At 36.4% G+C, this 21875-nt stretch overlaps 1 protein-coding gene across 2 annotated transcripts in view; it reads right to left on the bottom strand.

The window, feature by feature from the left end:
• EPHA6 (EPH receptor A6) overlaps window positions 1-21875 on the bottom strand; it is an 856224-nt gene that overhangs the window by 324553 nt on the left and 509796 nt on the right. For both annotated transcript variants that reach the window (XM_060098637.1, XM_060098638.1), the window contains exon 6: window positions 21673-21797. In XM_060098637.1, coding sequence (XP_059954620.1) covers window positions 21673-21797 — 125 coding nt within the window. The remainder of the gene's footprint in view (window positions 1-21672; window positions 21798-21875) is intronic.

The raw sequence follows: 21875 nt of genomic DNA, 5'->3' as shown, positions 1-21875 counted from the left end.
TCAATCAACGTGATACACCATATTAACAAATTGAAGGAGAAAAACCATATGATCAACTCAATAGATGCAGAGAAAGCTTTCGACAAAATTCAACACCCATTTATGATAAAAACCCTGCAGAAAGTAGGCATAGAGGGAACTTTCCTCAACATAATAAAGGCCATATATGACAAATCCAAAGCCAACATCATTCTCAATGATGAAAAAATGAAAACATTTCCACTAAGATCAGGAACAAGACAAGGTTGCCCATTCTCACCACTATTATTCAACATAGTTTTGGAATTTTTACCCAGAGCAATCAGAGAAGAAAAAGAAATAAAAGGAATCCGAATCAGGAAAGAAGAAGTAAAGCTGTCACTGTTTGCAGATGACATGATACTATACATAGAGAATCCTAAAGATGCTACCAAAAAACTACTAGAGCTAATCAATGAATTTGGTAAAGTAGCAGGATACAAAATTAATGCACAGAAATCTCTTGCATTCCTATACACTAATATTGAAAAATCTGAAAGTGAAATTAAGAAAACACTCCCATTTACCATTGCAACAAAAAGAATAAAATATCTAGGAATAAACCTACCTAAGGAGACAAAAGACCTGTATGCAGAAAACTATAAGACACTGATGAAAGAAATTAAAGATGATACAAATAGATGGAGAGATAAACCATGTTCTTGGATTGGAAGAATCAACATTGTGAAAATGACTCTACTACCCAAAGCAATCTACAGATTCAATGCAATCCCTATCAAACTACCACTGGCATTTTTCACAGAACTAGAACAAAAAATTTCACAATTTGTATGGAAACACAAAAGACCCCGAATAGCCAAAGCAATCTTGAGAACTAGAAACAGAGCTGAAGGAATCAGGCTCCCTGACTTCAGACTATACACTATAAAGCTACAGTAATCAAGACAGTATGGTACTGGCACAAAAACAGAAATATAGATCAATGGAACAGGATAGAAAGCCCAGAGATAAACCCATACACATATGGTCACCTTATCTTTGATAAAGGAGGCACGAATATACAGTGGAGAAAAGACAGCCTCTTCAATAAGTGGTGCTTGGAAAACTGGACAGGTACATGTAAAAGTATGAGATTGGAACACTCCCTAACACCATACACAAAAATAAGCTCAAAATAGATTAAAGACCTAAATGTAAGGCCAGACACTATCAAACTCTTAGAGGAAAACATAGCCAGAACACTCTACGACATTAATCACAGCAAGATCCTTTTTGACCCACCTCCTAGAGAAATGGAAATAAAAACAAAAATAAACAAATGGGACCTAATGAAACTTCAAAGCTTTTGCACAGCAAAGGAAACCATAAAAAAGACCAAAAGACAACCCTCAGAATGGGAGAAAATATTTGCAAATGAAGCAACTGAAAAAGGATTAATCTCCAAAATTTATAAGCAGCTCATGCAGCTCAATAGCCAAAAAACAAACAACCCAATCCAAAAATGGGCAGAAGACCTAAATAGACATTTCTCCACAGAAGATATACAGACTGCCAACAAACAGATGAAAGAATGCTCAACATCATTAATCATTAGAGAAATACAAATCAAAACTACAATGAGATATCATCTCACACCAGTCAGAATGGCCATCATCAAAAAATCTAGAAACAATAAATGCTGGGGAGGGTGTGGAAAAAAGGGGACACTCTTGTACTGCTGGTGGGAATGTGAATTGGTACAGCCTCTATGGAGAACAGTATGGAGGTTCCTTAGAAAACTACAAATAGAACTACCATATGACCCAGCAATCCCACTACTGGGCATATACCCTGAGAAAACCATAATTCAAAAAGAGACATGTACCAAAATGTTCATTGCAGCTCTATTCACAATAGCCCAGAGGTGGAAACAACTTAAGTGTCCATCATCGGATAAATGGATAAAGAAGATGTGGCACAGTTATACAATGGAATATTACTCAGCCATAAAAAGAAACGAAATTGAGCTATTTGTAATGAGGTGGATAGACCTAGAGTCTGTCATACAGAGTGAAGTAAGTCAGAAAGAGAAAGACAAATACCGTATGCTAACACATATATATGGAATTTAAGAAAAAAAATATCATGAAGAACCTAGGAGTAAAACAGGAATAAAGACACAGACATACTTGAGAATGGACTTGAGGATATGGGGAGGGGGAAGGGTAAGATGTGACAAAGCGAGAGAGAGGCATGGACATATATACACTACCAAACGTAAGGTAGATAGATAGTGGGAAGCAGCTGCATAGCACAGGGAGATCAGCTCGGTGCTTTGTGACCGCCTGGAGGGGTGGGATAGGGAGGGTGTGAGGGAGGGAGACGCAAGAGGGAAGAGATATGCGAACATATGTATATGTATAATTGATTCACTTTGTTGTAAAGCAGAAACTAACACACCATTGTAAAGCAATTATACTCCAATAAAGGTGTTACAAAAAAAGAAAGTGTGGCATTTTTTCAAAGAAATTTGATTTTAAAGAGATGTACTGAGTAACAATTAGAAAAGATGAGTAGAGTTTAGAGGACTGGTTGAAGCAGTGAAACGCCTCTATTTTTAGCCATGCCTTTATTGAGATATTTGAGTATATTAGATAACACAAATCGAGATACAAACTTCTTGGGAAATGACCTTTCTTGATTTAATTTTCCATTTACACACACACACACACCCACACACACACACACACACACAAACAGATTCATGCAACTCTTTTGCTTTTTTTGTATACTTAAGAGTTAACCTATTAAATATTCCCATGGCTCCTTATATAAATATGCACTTAACTTGTTTTTTATACTTTAACTAATATTGATTTGGGAAAAAGTTCAAATATTTAATTTTTTAATGACCTGGGAAGCACTACGTTCATTCATCTAATCAAGTTTAGAAATCTCTTTCATAAATTAAAATTTTAATTATTTACACAATATTAACTACTTTCCTATGTATCTTTACTGTATTAGAGTGGTTATATAGGGAGAGGAGACTTCTGTTGTTTCCAAGCTTATTCCTTTTGTAAACCAGGGAATTGTGCTCTGGTGAGACCTGGTCTACTTTAACTATCAAAAATTGTTAAGGTCATGCAAGAGTCAAAACAACATGAATTCTTAGTTATAGCTGAATACAAGGCCAAAGTTCTGTATAAATTTTTCTGTTTAACCTTCATCATGAGGAGTATGCATGTTGCTTACTTGAAAATGTTAGGTTGTTTATGTTACTTTAATTTTAGAGACAGAGAAACAACTACAAGGGCTTTTAAATGACATGACTGAGTTATTTGGAAAAAAAGAGATCGTATGTGTATGTGTTAACTTCATATGTGTATGAAATTAAGCTTTATATGTTGAATTTTGAATAGAATAGGCCAATCTTCTGGGGACATTCTAAAAAATGGAATGGCCATATCACTGAACTCTCTAGAGTATGTTTTAAAAATTATTGGCGTTTCAGAATAGGTACATTGCATTTTCTCAGAGATAATTATTTTGTTGAAGGCAAATTGAAATATCATAGATTCTTCCAAGAAGCCTGATATGGTGGCCAGCTTCCAAAACTGACCCTGATGATCCCCACACCTAGTATTGGGTTGGCCAAAAAGTTCGTTCAGGTTTTTCCATAAGATGTTACGTGAAAACCCGAAGGAACTTTTCGGCCAACCCAATATTTATACCATTATGCAATCCCCTCTCAGGGTTGAACTGTGTGTCCAATAAAATATGACAGAAGTGATAGTAATTGCTAAGATTAGATGATAAAAGACACTGCCTCTTTGGTGTTAAATGTGCACTCTCTTTTAGATGTGATCAGGTCCCTGTGAACAGTAGCTGAAGCTTTCTGCCCAAGTCATATGAATGAGCTGGAAAAGAAGTTGCCCTGCCTCGTTAAGCTTTCAGCTGACTGCAGCCCATGACAGCTTGTCTGCAACTCCATGGGAAACCCAGAGCCAGAACTACCCAGCTAAGTCACTCCTGGATTCCTGATTCTCAGACATTTTGTGAGATAATACATACTCATTGCTTAAAACTGCTCAGTTTTGGGGTAATTTGTTACGTAGCAATAGAAAAGTAATGCATTTGATCTGTAGATGAGGTTAATGTTCAGTATCTTTTCCTATAAGGGAAGTAGCTTTCAAATGGTGGTGCTTTCTGAGACAATACAGAATATTAGAAGAGGACTGGCCTTGCATTCAGGACACCTGTATGGTCAACATCACACAAGCCACAATTCTTCTGGGTCTAGCTTCCTAATAAATATCAGAGAGTTAGATTAAATTTTCCCTAATAATCATTCATATTTTTAACTTCTATATTTCTAAGAGGGTTCTCACGCTCTCAGTTTGGGAATCCCTTTGTATGTGAAATCTTTACTTATTTACCACAATATTGCCAACTTTTCGGTATATCTCTATTTTCATGAATGATTGATAATTAGAGAGAAAGGCTTCCCTGGTGGTGCGGTGGTTGAGAGTCCGCCTGTCAATGCAGGGGGCACGGGTTCGAGCCCTGGTCCTGGAGGATCCCACATGCCCTGGAGCAGCTGGGCCTGTGCGCCACAGCTGCTGAGCCTGCGCTCTGGAGCCCGCGAGTCACAGCTGCTGAGCCCATGCGCCTGGAGCCTGTGCTCCGCAGCGGGAGAGGCCACCGCAGTGAGAGGCCCGTGCACCACGGTGAAGAGGGGCCCCCACTCGCCGCAACTAGAGATGGCCTGCGCACAGCAACGAGGACCCAGTGCAGCAAAAATAAATAAAAATAAATAAATAAATAAAATAATTAGAGAGAAAAGGTTGCTATTGCAAAGATGGTACATGAGAGAAAGAGAATGTTTGGCTGCTGTGTATCCTCTGCATAACCTACTTTGGCCTTTAAAGAGTATACAGAAAGACACAGAAGAAATGAAACCATGAGGTAAGACATGAAAAGGTGGACCCATTAGAGTAATTTACCCTACCTAGATAGTAATGAAATAATAAAATCTGCCAAAATAAATAGAACACCATGTTTCATGAATTATTCTCATATATAAAAAACTTAGAAGAGTGAGAATCTTGTATCAAAGCAAAATATGGACTGTATTGTCATCAATATATCTAATGGTACTTGGAAAGTACAATAAGAATGAAACTATTTTCCATGTTTATGGTTATAAGAAAAAAATTTTCTGTATCTTATTTAATGTCAAATGTTTTACAGTTCATAAACTATGTAAATTCATAATTTAAGATATCAGTTTTTGTAATTTCCAAGTTAGAATGTTATCACATGCTTATACTAAAACTTCTGTGACAATAAAATAATATTATGGGATGGTATCAATTGATTAATATTGATGTGGATGGTAATTTTTAAATGTAGGAACTGGTTCTGTGCCCTAGTCCACACATTTGTTAATGTCTTTACCCCTGTTTTACTTATTACCATATGATCTATAAAACAGAATAATCCTTTTGATGGTCACAGTTGCACTTTGGGTAAGATGGCATTCTGTTTGGGTGACAAAAATTTAAAGGACCTACTGTGCCTACTAGACCATATTAAAATTAAAACTGGTAATGACACTGAAACTAATACCAGTTTTAGTAGGGTCTATGTATTGAATGCTTACTCTTTCCCAGGAGCAAATGAATGATTTATGTTTAAAAGTCTCACTTAATCTATTCCGCATAATAGCTTATGTGGCTGTTATCATTTCTCTCCTAACAGATGAAGAAGTTAAGTCTTAAGGAAATAAAACTCGTTGCCTATGGTCACAAAGCTAACTGGTTTCAAAGCCTGAATTCTAACCCAGGTCTGTCCAAATCCACTATGACTAGATAGAATATTTATTATTGTGTAAAATATTTTGTTTCACAAATATCAATGTGAATTGACTAAAAAGCCACCAAAAGTTAAAAAAGCAACAGAAAAAAAATGAAATAAGCAACAGTCCAGTCACTTTTAACGTTCTATCAATATCTAAATATATTTTTATCACAGTTTCTTATTAAGTTGCCAGCTGGAGGTTAAAATCTAAGTGGTAATCATGAAGTAGTTAGGTGTCTCTCAATTAGCTAGCAGCTAATTAACTTGTCTTAAAATGAATTAATACAAGTAGAGTGCACTCAGTAAACTACTATTTGTTAACATTATTTTTGTTTTTTCATAATCCAAGTTAAGTATTAACACCAAAATGTTTTTCTCTACCTTCATTCAAGATTGGGAAAGTAGTTTTAAGGACTAGAAATGTGCAAATATTTTAGCTTCTAACTCATTTTTGTTTTCCTAACTCATCCAACAAAATCATATCTTGGCCTTGCAATAAATAAGCGTTCTCTAGCTCCAGAAGAACAGGTTTCCTAATACTGGATACACTACAATCTTGGATGTTAGACATTCCCTCCAGCAATAAAAAAAAAAAAAATCTGCAAATCAAGTCAGGCAGCAGAGGCACACAGAAGCTTACATATTTCTTAAATAAAAAGTTGGATTTTCTTTATAATACTGCAATATTTTGAAATCTATGGGGTCTAATAAAAACCGTGCTTAAAAATGCAGTTTAAAAACACATACACACCTTTCACAGAAGTATTTATTGGAGTGAACTATCCAAGGAGGAAACCTCACCAAATTCCTGACTGACTACTAAGAAAAGTTGCTAGCTCTACCTTACCCTCTGTACGGTCCATATTTATTTCCTCTATTAGCATTTCCTAATAAATCCCTGAAGGAAAATGGGGCTAAACAATGCACTCTGTAAACAGCCACCTCGTATTCTATAGGAAGTCTCGCAAGATAACGTCACGTGATTTATCATACAATTACAGGCTTTAAAATCCTCAGAAGAAATGAATGCATCTTTGTTCAGTTTATAGATTTCCTCATTAAGTGCAAGATGAAAAAAGTAGCAGTACAGTATCAGAAGAAAAAAAAGTAACTTTATGAATTGGTAATTATGTTTGTACTTTTAGCCCCAAATTGTAATTGTTTAAGGAATAAGCAAAAATATGGTTGTATCTTTAACTGCACTTGAAAGAGCAAAACTTACATTTCTCCCAAGGGAGTATGACTCAGTCAACACTTTAACAAGGCCAGTGATCAGGGGAAACTTGCTAAGGGTTAGATAACATAATCTACCAGAGTTGCAATTCTTAGCTTCAAATTTATATTAGAAAATCTGGCAAGATTTGCCTACAGGCATTATACAGTAGTATTTACCCTTTCATCATTTTAGGATAGAAAGTTAGATATCTGACTTGTACATTTGGCTTTCTAAAGTGGTAACATTATATTTACATTTTACATTAATGGAAGAGCAGTTCTTTGAAGGTTGAATGAAGTCTGAATTCATGGCAATATCACACTCAAATAATTGGTGCCTTTCTATGGGATTTTTGTTTGTCTGATTTTCACCAAACTAGATCAGAAATTTAGAGGAAGTTTGAATTTGTGTCCTTGTTATTTCCCAGAAAAATTTTTTTCTGAAGGAATGAAACTATAATGGAAAAATGCTAATTTTGCATACTCCGAGGCTATCCTGATTCTGGTGGGCACTAACCTAGACACTTTCCTAGAATAGTTTCTAGTATTTTGTCCCACCACCTGCCCTACTTAAAGGGACATTTGTGATCCTCTTAGAATTTGGTATTGTGGGTTCTATAACCTCTACTCCAAGCTGTATGTTCCATTGTATTATTTCTTCCCTCCAAACAATAATTTTTAAGAGGAGGTAGAAATTTATAGGAATAGTAATTAATCTTTTAAAAATAGCCTTATATTTTAATCTTTTCTTAGAAATGCAAAACTTGGTTGTAAATATATAGATTTCCAGATTGTTGAAGAAATTGAATTACTCTTTCACCCTTAAGATTTTTATATACTTTCCTGTAATTTTTTAATAGCTCATATTTTCATTGGAATCAAATCTCTCATTCCTTCATTACTCTTACTTGATAATTTCTTATCAGCTTGCATAGCAAAGCCAGACACAATAAAATAATAATAAGCTTATGTAATCATGGAATTTCAGAATTGGAAAATAATCTAGTTTACCCTAACCTCATCAAAAAAGAGATGAAGACATGGAATTCATTAAAGTGATGATGAAGCAATTTAAGAAAAGTCTGACCAGGAATATCAAAGCAACTGATTATGACTTCAGGATGTGAAATTGAATTAAAATGTTATGAAATTTAGAGCTGATTGAAATATAGCAAGTTGGCAGAAGTGTGATTAATGAGCAGCCTTAGCTAGTATTACAACATCAGGGCTAAGATTGCACTTCTGGTGACTACATACCACCAAAAGAATCCAGGCCCTTTGAACACAGTGAAGTGGGTACTGTTTGATTCTTGAAAACCAAAACATAAACTTTGATACTCACTATGCTTATAACCTCCATTTCAGTCTATAAATTTAGATATATTCTAAAGTTTTAAATGAAGTATATTTACTTAGTTCTACCAATTTGAGTTTTTCCTCTTTTGGATGTATCAAATCTTTGACATACTAAATCTAGCTTCTGTAATTTTAAACAAATCCATTTTTCAAATCAAACAAAAGGTAGTATGACTCTTATGAAACAGAAGACAATTTGAAGCTAGAGGAGTCAGTAGACATTTGCAATTTTCATATGCGTGCAAACCTTATACTAGAGGTGTAGTGCAGATATCTTTTTATTTCTTTCTATTCAGATATGTTCAAACCATACAGATGCTGCTGTTGATACAGTGCTGGCGCCAGTCCCAGGTTTGCGACCACAAAATCTCTGCTCCAGGCACTGTGGGGACTCCCTGAGCTCACTAAACCAGACAGGCTTCTACATAGTGTGGTGTTTGCTACACAACATGGAAATTGGCAATGAAATCTCTGTAATGAGTGTTTGTATCAGTAAATTCCCTTGCCATCCATTTTTTATCAGGTAATGTTGTTTTAATTAGTACCAAATGCTCATATCCAATTTCTCTGTGGTGGACATGGCAACAAATAAGAATTATGAAAAGAAAGGAAAAAAGAGAACACAAAACTTTTATTTAGCAGCTCAGGAATTTGCTGATTCCGTTAGAAACAACTCAATTCTATCTGAAACTGACTTGGTCCCTTATTTACTGCATTTTGCTTTGGATTAATATTTTAGGTTCAAATACCACATGAGACATGTAACACCTACAGAGGTTCTAGCCAGTTATAAAGATGGTTCAATATTTAAGTTCACATGTATGTTTAGAGGGTTGTGGTTATTCTCCCTCTATCCACACCTTTAAAGTGAGGTAATGGAGAAGTGGTGCCCCTAGAGACTTAGAGGTTCAAGTGTGGTCCTGGGAGAGGCAGTGCTAGCCTTCCCTGTGAGCTGTTTCAAATGTAAACCCTCATCCCACCTCCTTTAAGCCACCTCCAGTCAACTGAATCAGAACCTGCATTTCAACAAGTTCCTCCTGTGATCCAGGGAATCCATATGCCCTTTCTTCAACCACACTTTTCTTAGTTCCTATATGAAAACCATGTTTCAATTTACATGCAAGTTTACATTTACGTTACAAAATGTACACATTAGATGGTCATTGTGGAAGGAGGATGCAGAGAATAAATGAGATATGTTTCTGTACCTAAACAGTGGATAGAGGTAAGAGTAGCGTTTGTGGAAGCGAACAGAAAATTCTCTTCCGCTTTTGGGCAAACACCTAAGTGAAGGAAATACAACAGAAGAAAATAAGAAATGTATATTGACAATTGTATAAGGAAGGAGAGAAGGATTTTTTTCTTTTTCAGTTGATTATTTCTACAATATTTGCTTCATATATTTTTGTGTGTCTGTGGCCAACATCGACTAATTTATTATCAATAACAAGTAAAATACCAGTTTACAAACAACTTTATCACACAAAAGTTATTACAGCTGCATCACTCCTGATAGCCACAAACTCAAAAAAACTCAGGACAAAAAGGGATAGGTTCACATAATATACAGAAACGGTCAAAGAAAGCACAGCTATATTCAATACATGATTAAATCTCCCAGATGGTGAGGAAAAAAATTTCACATATTATTCCATTTATGTGAAATTTAAATTTCATATAAAATATACAAACAGGCAAAATTAATCTGTGGTGTTATAAATCAGGACAGTGGTTATTCTTGGGGGAAATGGAAGAGTGTTGACTGGAAAAATCTTTTGAGAATTTATGCAATTACATTTATGATTTGTACTTTAAAAAAACGTTACAGTTTAATACATTTTAAGTTTATATTTGAATAGAACTCAACTTCCTTTCACAATAAAGATGCTGCTTGCATAAACCACCCTCACAAAGGAGACAAAAAAGTGGTATAATTTTATAAACTCCAAAACTGCCCATAACCAAATCCTATCTTACCTGTGCTCTAACTACATGTAGTACATGTGACTTTTATCCTTTACTTGTTGGAAACTGCTAACCCAAAGAGAGAAAAACTGCAGCCAACAAACCAAGACCCCCAAAGCACAGGAGCACGTACCCCTACAGACTAGGTTCCAAACTGAAGCAACTGTTGGCAGATCCCATCTCCAAGACAGGAGGATGTCCACACTCTCGAGCACTCTAGGTTTAACTCCAGTGCAAAATGGGTGCATGACTGATGTCCCACAGCATTTGAATACTTCCCTTGTAAGTGCCCTTGTATGTTTATAGGAATAAGATGTGATACAAGCATTCAAATAAAATTCCCCCAGCCCTGATTTCATTCCTATCAAGAAATTATTCTATAGCCATCATCAAAAAGTCTACAAATAAATCCTGGAGAAGGTGTGGAGAAAAGGGAACCCTCCTACTCTCCTGGTGGGAATGCAAACCGGGGCAGCCACCATGGAGAACAGCATGGAGGCCGCCCAGAAAACTAAAACTAGAACCACCACATGACCCATCAATCCCACCCCTAGGCATATATCTGGGCAAAACCATAATTAAAAACGATACATCACCCCTATGTTCACAGCAGCACTATCCATAACAGCCAGGACACGGAAACAACCCAAATTTCCATCAACAGATGAATGGACAAAGAAGACGTAATATAAATACACACACACACACAATGGAATACCACTCAGCCACAAAAATACCCATAATGCCGTTTGCAGCAACATGGATGCAACTAGAGACCATCATACTAAGTGAAGTCAAAAAGAGAAAGACAAACACCACATGATATCACCCATACGTGGAATCTAAAATATGACACAAATGAACCTATCTATGAAACAGAAACAGACCCACAGAGCACAGACTGGTGGCTGCCAGGGGTGTGGGGTGTAGAGACGGACTGGGAGTTTGGGGTTAGCAGATGCCAACTCTTCCATACAGAATAAACAACAAGATCCTACTGTACAGCACAGGGAACTATATTCAGTATCCTGAGATAGGCCATAATGGAAAAGAATATTTTAAAAATGTACAAATATGTATAACTGAATCACTTTGCTGTACAGCAAAAATTAACACAACACTGCAAACCAGCTACAATTCGATTTAAAATAAATAAATAAATTATTATTCTAGATTTTCCATTTAGCACCCCCTCCAAATAGGGAATGTGCTAGATAGGCTACCATAATCTATTAAAGTACATTTCTCTCTAAAATTAATAATTGGCTTTCTGACCTAACAATCTCTTATGAACTTGATTAATTTGAGTGTGTTCCTGAGATATTAGAATCATTCTCTTGGTGATTATGAATTTGTTATATGAGTCCAAAACTCAGGTCTCGACCTTGTACATATGGTGAACTCAAGTTTTATAAAATGCCTCTTGACATTTAGCTATTCTATTCATCTGGCACCAACCAGTACCTTTCTTATAAACTTAAACATTTATCTATGGGTACAATGAGGACCCAGATCTGGATGTCTTGGCTACTGACCCTGATCCCACCAATACTCACCCCTGAATAAGTATCTTTAACATCAAGGTGTGCTATGTACAGACATGGGCTCAAGAGATATGGATTATACTTCCAGTTTGGCACATTTTTCAGTATTTAAAAAATTTTTTGCTAGTAAGACCTCTTCCTAAACACAATGCTGTTGTTTTATAATTTAATTCAGTCCCATAAAAACTTTCCAAAACACAAGCTGATTTTTGCAAGTGGAAGCAGAATAAAACATGCAGGCATACAAAGACAGAGAAATACTGTTTTAGATATTAAGTTTTTTTATAAAAGTTGACCACAAAGGGAATTTGCCTTGCTACTATACAGACAACTATGTTACAAGAGAAAACTGTTGCCATATAGAAAATGTGTTAATTTTTTTTTGTTGTTGTTGTTGTACGCGGGCCTCTCACTGCTGTGGCCTCTCCCGTTGCGGAGCACAGGCTCCGGACACACAGGCTCCGCGGCCATGGCTCGCGGGCCCAGCCGCTCCGCGGCATGTGGGATCTTCCGGGATCGGGGCACGAACCCGTGTCCCCTGCATCGGCAGGCGGACTCTCAACCACTGCGCCACCAGGGAAGCCCTAATTTTTATCTAAATTAATTGACTGCCAGTAAAGTAAGGCCTATTCTCTAATACCTGTCCCTCTTTTTTCTCTTGTCCCAAAGTAATTTGCTGGAGGTGTACCACAATAACCACTAAGTCAGACTATTACTGTTAACCAGAATCTCTAAAATCTAAACTCCTCTAAGAGTGCAAATTCCATTTAAGTATCACTTGCCTGGCATGTAACAGACACTCATGTGATAAATTTCCACTGAATTAAAGATTCCAATGTAAAACATTGTGAAGATACAAAATCTTAGGCTCCATATTCTGAAACTGATTTAGTGAATGCAGTGGGTGAAACCTAGAAATCTGCACTTAAAAAAGTACTTCACAAAATTTCAGTGCATAGCCCTGATTAAGAACCACTGCCTTGGTAACATACAATGAAAGTTTAAAAGAAAAAAAAGTTGGAAACATTTTAATTGTCCAGAATTGGGCCTAATCTAACTTACATTCTTTCCTAGCCTCATTATCATATTTCTAACACCTATCAGCTTTTTTTCTATAGCCCCTGAACATTCTTGCCCATCAGCACTTCTTTTACCAAGTGGCCCATATTATTCCTCGAAGCCAGTCCAAGTCTTGTCTGCTACATCAAATTTAACCCCTGCTCACTCAAGACAAAACACCTCAACTGAACACATTGTTGACTTACACCAGTGGTTCTCAAACTTGTCCATGCATCAGAATTCCCAGCATTTAATAATCATAAATTATAAAACCTGACCATATAGCTTTCTGTTCAAAGCCATAAGAATGCTAAAACTTATACCAACCATACCGTTAATAAGGCCAATTCGCGTTGGTGGGGCTTGCAGGCCTAGCAGTGTTGCAAGGCGATGCTGTTTTTCAACTATAATGCCGTCCATATCCAGAAGTCGAGCAATATCAGTACACTCAGGGGTAATGGGGATGGAAAGAGTGGCCAAAAGGACTCTAGTAGACATTCTTTGCATCTTTTCCTGTGTAAGATTCTTTCTCATTTCTCTAGATAAATGATAAAGATGATGGAGTGTAGATGCATGAAAAAGAGCATTTCCAGATTTCCAAAACACAGTTGAGACTTTGTTATAATAATTTGCCATCAACTGAGGTTTGGGCGGTTTTTTAGACAAGGAGAATAGCCCATGAATATCTTCCACAGCTTTGAATGCTTCCTGCCACAATTCCATGCTGATAGCACTGTCCAACTGAACAAGCCTGGTTTCCAAATGCATGGACTGGCTCTCTGATTATTAAGATTGATTGCTGTACTTTGGTTATGGTGGCATTGAATCTGAGACAAGTGCATTCTCAAATTGTCACACAGCTTACGGAATTCAGCCTTACGGGTATATTGGAGGCAGAATTTGAAAGCTTGTTGGGCAATATCATGGTAGAGACACTCTACTCTAGAATTGTTTCGAAGAAGGTCCAAACACTGTATGATTCCCACAGGAATTTAACCCATGGAGTTAAAAGTAATCTGTCAGTACGATCCTGAGTGTCTTCACCACTTAACAGCACTTAGGAGAACACTCTCAGGAGTTTGACTATTATCCAGATCTTCTATGTCTAAGACCATCTGCTGGGATTCTTCTTTAGCAGCTTCAGTTTTCTCCTCTGCCAATTTCAAGTATGCCCTAACAACATCCTCTAGAGATTTGATGTTCACCTGTTGACAAATGTTCTTATACTGATATAAGCCTTCTTTAGCCAAGTGGCTCTTTTGAAGATCCACACAAAGTTCCAAGTATTTCAACATAATTGGCTCGTGTATCTTTTGCCATGTTCTATGCTTCTTACTTTTCATAACATTGTAAAGAACGTCCAAAGCAGGCTGCTTTTTGCCAACTTCAAGAAATTCGTTGGCGTGTTTGAGGGCATTTTCTGGCCTCTGGAAATAGGGCGGCATCTTGGCGGCAGGCTCAGCTCACCCGTCGTCAGCGAACTCCTTCGGGGCCCCGGCCAGGAGAGGAGACGAAGGGGAAGCAGCGCGAGGCTCCACGCGCCTCCCCAGCAGTAGCTCGCGCCCAGCCGGCCAGAGACAGAAAGTAAAGAGCCACGTGACCCCCGCGCGTAGGCCCCGGATGTAGGGGCGGGCACTTCATATATTTTTAATCAAATAAAGATGCAGATTTACTGCTTATATATTTTAGGAAAAAAGTAGTATTTATTGAATTGTTATCTTGGGGGAAAAACTACCCTGAGAAGGTAGAATAAGAGGGGAGAGAAAGAAAAAAGAGACTTATTGTGCAAAGTTTGTTGTTGAGAAGTATGAGACTTTTACAAAAGATACCAATGATTCAACATCCTATCGAAAGAGACTACTTTAAATCATCCCTGAGTGATGAAAATATTTCCCGTAATGAAAAGCTTCCCACAAATCTCTTCACCTTTTTTTTTAAAAAAACAATACAGTGTTTTCATGACATGAAATTACATCTTTTATATAAACCTCGTAGATGCTCAATTCTATAATTGGTAGAGTAGGTGAAACAATGGCAAGTTAAACAAATTCAGAATTTTATAATTATTGACCATATGTATATAAGAAATGTTTCCTTTCTTATGATGAAATTTCTTAAGCAAAATCTAAAAACTGCTGACTGGTAAAAAAAAATTAATGAGAGAACTGTAAGGAAAAGACTTTACCATTCACAGGTCTTTAAATATTGGATGTAAGAATAATGAACTATTATGGAGGATTCACGTTTGCAAAATGAGCTACCAGTTGGTAATTAGTGGAGCTGTACAACACCCTGGTGAGGTAGGTATAATTTATTGCTGCCATTTTATAGATGCAAAATGGGCAGCAGAGAGTAATGAAGGGAACCTAGAAAATCAGCATCAGCAGAAAGCACTGACTTTTCTGAGACATCCAATTGTGATGCAAGTAGGTGTTAACAACCACTTATTGCCTGGGTTATTTTGGTGAAGTTACTTAGGTTTCTTGTACTTTAGTTTCTTCATCTGTAAAATGGGAAGGGTAATGGTACTTATTACAAAGCATTGTTATTGGAATTGAATTGCTTAATACATAAAAAACACTTTTAAAAGTATCTGGCATATAATTGGCCAACTATCGTTGCCTATGAATTATGAGCTATGTGCCTTTCTGAGTGCTAAGGATATGAACGTGGACAAAAGAAATCCCTGCCCTCGTGTGCTTACATTCTATTTATTAACAGAGCATTGTCTCAGCTGATGGATATCAGTGTGTGTCCTTCTTATGAACAGGTAGAAAGAGGAAGTTCTCGGGGCTTGCTTTCTTTTTTTCTTAATTGTTAAGGGTAATTTCACAGTGGTTTGTAAGTTGTTTCAATTTCCTCTGAATTAGTTCTGAACAAAGAGAGGATTTTATTACTTTCTTTAGAATTTGACTGAAAGCAAACAGTGGTGTTAGGCACTGACTCAAGGTTGGGTGACAAAGACAAACAAGAAATGATCTCCTTTATTCAGGGCCTTCCAAACTAGTGAGGGAGTCAGATACACACATAAATGACTCTAATCAAGACTGTCTTTGATAAATATAATAAAAGAACAAAGAAGCAAGAGAAAGAAAAGTACTATGGGCAGAGAAACAAAGGAGAAGAAAAATTTAAAATGTGAAAACAAAGGGTAAAGAAAGGAGGTAGGAGCAGAGCTAAGGGAATGGTGTATTTGATGTTCAATGAGAGTTTTGATATTTAGTGACTGCAGGAGGGTCCGCAACACGTCGAAGGTGGAGACTGAGGGGTTGGGGACAGATGATGTCTTATTGACTTATTGAAATAACTTTCTAAGTCCAAGATGGAACTGCTCCCATCTGGAGTGCCAAGTCAGCAAACCAAAACTGATAATTTTGTGTCTCTGTAAAAGCTCTGCTGGATCAAAAACTCAGTATATCCACAGATGGCCAAGAAGCACATGAAAAGCTGCTCAACATCACTAATTATTAGAGAAATGCAGATCAAAACTACAATGAGGCACCACCTCACACCAGTCAGAATGGCCATCATTAAAAAGTCTACAAATAACAAATGTTGGAGAGGGTGTGGAAAAACGGAACCCTCCTACACTGTTGGTGGGAATGGAAGTTGGTGCAGCCACTATGGAAATCAGTATGGAGGCTCCTCAGAAAACTAAAAATAGAATTACCATGTGATCCAGCAATCCCACTCCTGGGCATATATCCAGAGAAAACTATAATTCAAAAAGATACATGCACCCCTATGTTCATAGCAGCACTATTCACAATAGCCAAAACATGGAAACAATCTAAATGTCCATTGACAAATGAATGGATAAAGAAGATGTGGTACATATATACAATGGAATATTACTTAGCCATAAAAAGAACGAAATAATGCTATTTGTAGCAACATGGATGCAACTAGAGATTATCATACTAAGTGAAGTAAGTCAGAAGGAGAAAGACAAATACCATATGATGTCACTTACATATGGAATCTAAAATATGACACAAATGTCATATTTCTGCTATCTATGAAGCAGAAACAGACTCACAGACATAGAGAACAGATTTGTGGTTGCCAAGAGGGGCTGGTGGGGGAGGGATGGACTGGGAGTTTGGGGTTAGTAGATGCAAACTACTACATATAGAATGGATGGACAACAAGGTCCTACTGTAAAGCACAGGGAACTATATTAAATGTCTTGGGATAAACCATAACAGAAAACAATGCAAAAAAGATTGTATATATATGTATAACTGAGTCACTTTGCTGTACAGCAGAATTAACCAACATTGTAAATCAACTATACTTCAATTAAAAAAAAACACGCAGTATATCCAGTTACCCAGTCCCCAAATGCCAAGCCAGCTCTGGGCTATATACTTCTTTCCTTGTTCATTCTCACCCTAAACAAGGTTGACTGTGTGGCTCCAGCCAATCAGATATTTTCTCTTTTTGTCTCCCTTGTTTTTTATTCCTTGTGTTATAAAAGCTCCCTGCCTTCTGGCCCATTTGGCACTTCCTTGAAAGGAGACGATCCACTTCATGAAGTTTTATATAAATTGTGTATCACCTAAATTGTCTTCATGGTTTTTAACAGTTCCCTCATTATGAGGAGGCTCTACTTTAAAGAAAAGCATTGTTAGTAAGTAAATACAAAATATAAACTTTTTTGGTAACATGCATGACTTTCTTCATTATTTTAAGTGACTTTTCATATTCAAACTATATTCATGTGAGTTTAAAAAAATAAAACACTTTTTGAGTATGAAAAGAGAAAAGTAACCAAGAATTGGGGGAGTATAATTAACTGAATAGAGAATATCTAATTAATTATAACGCACAAGCAATATATTTTCTTCTCCATAGCCCTCTCATCACACACATACACACACACACACACACACACACACATACAGAAACAAAAGACAATCATAGCAGGGTTTTAATTTTTATATATAATTATGATGTGAAGATTATTCCCTGTGGTGATGTATTTTTTAAAATGTGTGTATGTATTTAATTTTAGTATACGTAAGTTCTTTGAAAGATAGTATAACATATCTATATAACTGTACAAACACAAACATAGCAGCATTTGGAAACAGCTAAAAATGGAAGAGATTATCTTTCTGGACCCTTATTTTACAGATGAGAAAACACGCCTAAGAAAGTTAAGGTCTGAGCCAAACTCAAATTTTGAACATTTACGCCAATGCCTTTTTCTAAGCAAAGCTCACTGGTAGTAACAGTATGTGTTTGACCTCAGATATTTGTAGACACTTCACATTCTAAGCAGCTTAACTTCTCTCCTGATTTACAGAATATTGATCCTAACACAATAACTTAATAAAACAGCAAGAATTCCTCAGAGAATGGAGGAATATTGATCATTTGTATATTAATTAAGTTTAGCAATATACTATATCTTTGATTGAAAGGAAATGTAAAGTTTAAATGCCATAAATTAAAGACTGAGGCACCAATATTAAAGACTGAGGAGACTATGGATATCATAATGAATCAAGGAGTAAAATTCTCTCCTAGCTCTCTGAGCATTGAGGTGCCTTAGTCATTAGTTGGTGTGCCATGAGATCTACTTGGATCACCTTTACCTGTTCCTGCTCCCACTCCCTAGCTTCTAAGTGTTTTGCATTTAAAGGCTTGTACCTGCCATCTACTTTAGACACCTAAACTTGGGCAACTGGAGCCACAATGGAGAACCAGATGTGCCTATGACTTTTTCCTGAATACCACATGTATATATCCATTCAGGCCTGTGGTCAGTGACTGACTGGAGCCTGAGTATGGAAGCTCAGCTTCTTTGTCTCCATACGATGAACTCTGAGACATAATTTAGACTCCAGAGCTCCCCTGCTCACTCTGAGTTTGATTTGCATCTTCCTTCATAGTCCTGCCTCCCCACTGTCTTACCAGTTCTCCTGGGAGCGTTCATCATTAATCACTTACACACAAATTCCCATCTCAGGGTCTGCCTTTCGGCAACTTGATCTAGGACAGCTACCAAAGCTATTTAGGATCTATCCATCCATCCATCCATCCATATTTATCTATATTTGCTACCTTGCTCTCTCTCTTAACTCCATCTATGTACTTCCACCCCTCATCCCATTCTAACCCAATAGGTAACCCCTAACACAGCATACTTCCATTCCATATTCTGTATGTTAATATAACCACACAAAAATATACATAGATGGGGGAATATTTGTGTTCCCCAAATAGGATCATTTGTACATGTACTGCTTTGTATTTTGCTTTTCCTACTGAACTATATTTAGATTCCTAATAAAGAAATTAGCACTTTTAACTAAGAGTCCTACTGTAGGTTGCCCTAGTTATAAGCTTTATAAAAATAATTCTTGAGAGGAGAAACCACGTTATAGATATAGATATATAAAAGGTACAGTAAGAATCTGAAGTCATAGTTGGGAGAAGTTTTAATGCTGTCAGTCATTTTATGCTTTCTCTGAGAGGTTTGATATTCTAACATCTTGATTGATTGCCTACACATTATGTATTTATGTATGCAGATATAATTTTTATTTAGTTTTGCATAATTCCCATGCTATTGTGCTCTGATTCTATATTGTACTATATAATATGCCAAATATTACCCTAATGCTCTCTTAAATGATATTTAATACTGACTTCATACACTCTTCATCTTCAGGTCTGTTCATAATTAATCTCTACTCTCCACCAGACAAGTTGATATCTTTATTTCCATTTTATAAATGTGAAGTCTGAGACATAGGGAGATTAATAGACTTTTTCCTGACCACAAGCATAATGAGAGTCAGAGTCAGTACATGAATTAGGAATCCTTTGCTTCCAACTCCATGTTTAATCCATTAGCACTGGATCACTGCCATTTTCTTACAAAATAAATTCCTTCATAACATTATTTATTCTAGCATTCAAACATGGATATTATGTCAATGACCATCTTTCAGAATATTATTAATTTATAAAGATTTGACTGGATGAATGTGGTTCTCTTTTTATGGAATCAGTGTAGTTTTTCTTTAATTGGAAATATTGCAAGTTATTTTCATCTTCAAACATATGAAGTAAAAATGACAATAGAATAGCAGTGATTTTCTGTGTATGAAATATAACCTTTATAAAACACAGAGAAATATTTTTATTCTGAAAAGTTGCTTAAAAATATGTGTGCATTGCTTTTTAAATACTCTGAATTTTTGAGTACATGAAGATATATTTAAATGAGTGGATGGAAAATACGTATATTTTTGTGACAGGATGCTATGGGTTGTAACATTTGAAAGAATAGCCCAACAGGATTTCTTAGCACATGCTGGCTAGACCAATCTGCAGAATCTATAAGCCAATTAAACTGAGTCAATTCCTCCTTTCTTAGACTACGGATTTATCCATGTCAGTTAATAATAATGATAGTTTTCATTGACTACGTAATTCTGAAATTACTAGATACAGCCATGCTACTGAGTTACTTCTCCCCTTTTCAAACTTACATTTGCTCAGAAGCAGCAGAATAGAAAAATAAAGACTTCTACTTCTCTTCTTGCCCTACGTTTCTCCATAGGAAAACTAAATTTATTTGTGATGTTCCTTTGCTTCTAGTAAGTTACAGAAACACAAGTTCTTTCTTATTTTAATATACCACTGGGAATTATATATAATTTTTACATTATAATTTTTTTTTTTTTTTTTTTTTTGCGGTACACGGGCCTCTCACTGTTGTGGCCTCTCCCGTTGTGGAGCACAGGCTCCAGACGCGCAGGCTCAGTGGCCATGGCTCATGGGCCCAGCCGCTCCGCGGCATGTGGGATCCTCCCAGACCAGGGCACGAACCTGTGTCCCCTGCATCGGCAGGCGGACTCTCAACCACTGCGCCACCAGGGAAGCCCTTACATTATAATTTTTAAAATGTAATGCTCACTTTATCAATATTCCAGGGTAGTATCAGCCCAATAGGACATATTATCAGAACTGACTATATGTTCTGCTATAATATCTATAGGACAATATCATAATGGTGAGGGATGGAGGGAAAAGCATAAAGAAAGAATGTATGTGAATACCATAAAACTAAGTAAGTATATAATTTGGGAAAATATAGTAACTGAGAACAATTTTAAATGAAAGAAATGGAAATTAAGGTTAAAAGTTGATTTATTAACCATATTTATCTTGCTAACTTATAAAATAAATCAGCTGACCTGAATGTAAGGAAAAATTTTAATTCATCAGCTATTTCCATTTAAAACTTAAATCATACTTTCCAAATTTTAGTGGACTTTAACTTTAAACTCATTGGCAAAAGATATGGCCTACACGAAATTGCTTTAGATTATGGTAATTCCATTTTACTATTTCTTCCCAAGTGAGTTTTAGAAACAATGTTGTGTCAATTAAACTGTAAGTTGAAGTAGTTACAACTTCTTACTCTATTGTAAAACTCCCTAGAGTAAGTGAAGGTAGAGATGAACATCTTGTGTCTTCTACTTTAATCTGACATAAAACAAGACAAATTAATTAAGAAATTATAAGCACAATAGTATATTGGAGAGTACTCAAAGACATAGTAGGTATGATGTTAGGCCGAAAAAGAATAGGTTTTAAAGTAAAATAATATTGTATAATAACATGTTTAGTATATACATATATGCATATATATGTATATGTAGAGTTTTAGGAAGCTCCAAATAAGACCTACTTTCTCATAGTACTTGATCTCGTAGTCCAGTATGGGTCCATTGGAAAAAGCAGGTGCTTGCCATGATATGGCAATGCTATTTTGGGATGCCCAGTCCTTCCTTACCATACCTATCAGGGAAGGTGCTGAAAGGAAAGAAAATAACTGAGAATTAATTGGCAGGAATCATTCTCCATAATCCTTTCTTTAATATTTTGTCTTCT

This window comes from Mesoplodon densirostris, chromosome 5 (assembly GCF_025265405.1).
Source record: "Mesoplodon densirostris isolate mMesDen1 chromosome 5, mMesDen1 primary haplotype, whole genome shotgun sequence".
Classification (NCBI taxonomy): Eukaryota; Metazoa; Chordata; class Mammalia; order Artiodactyla; family Ziphiidae; genus Mesoplodon; species Mesoplodon densirostris.
This window is presented reverse-complemented; position numbering and strand designations above follow the sequence as displayed.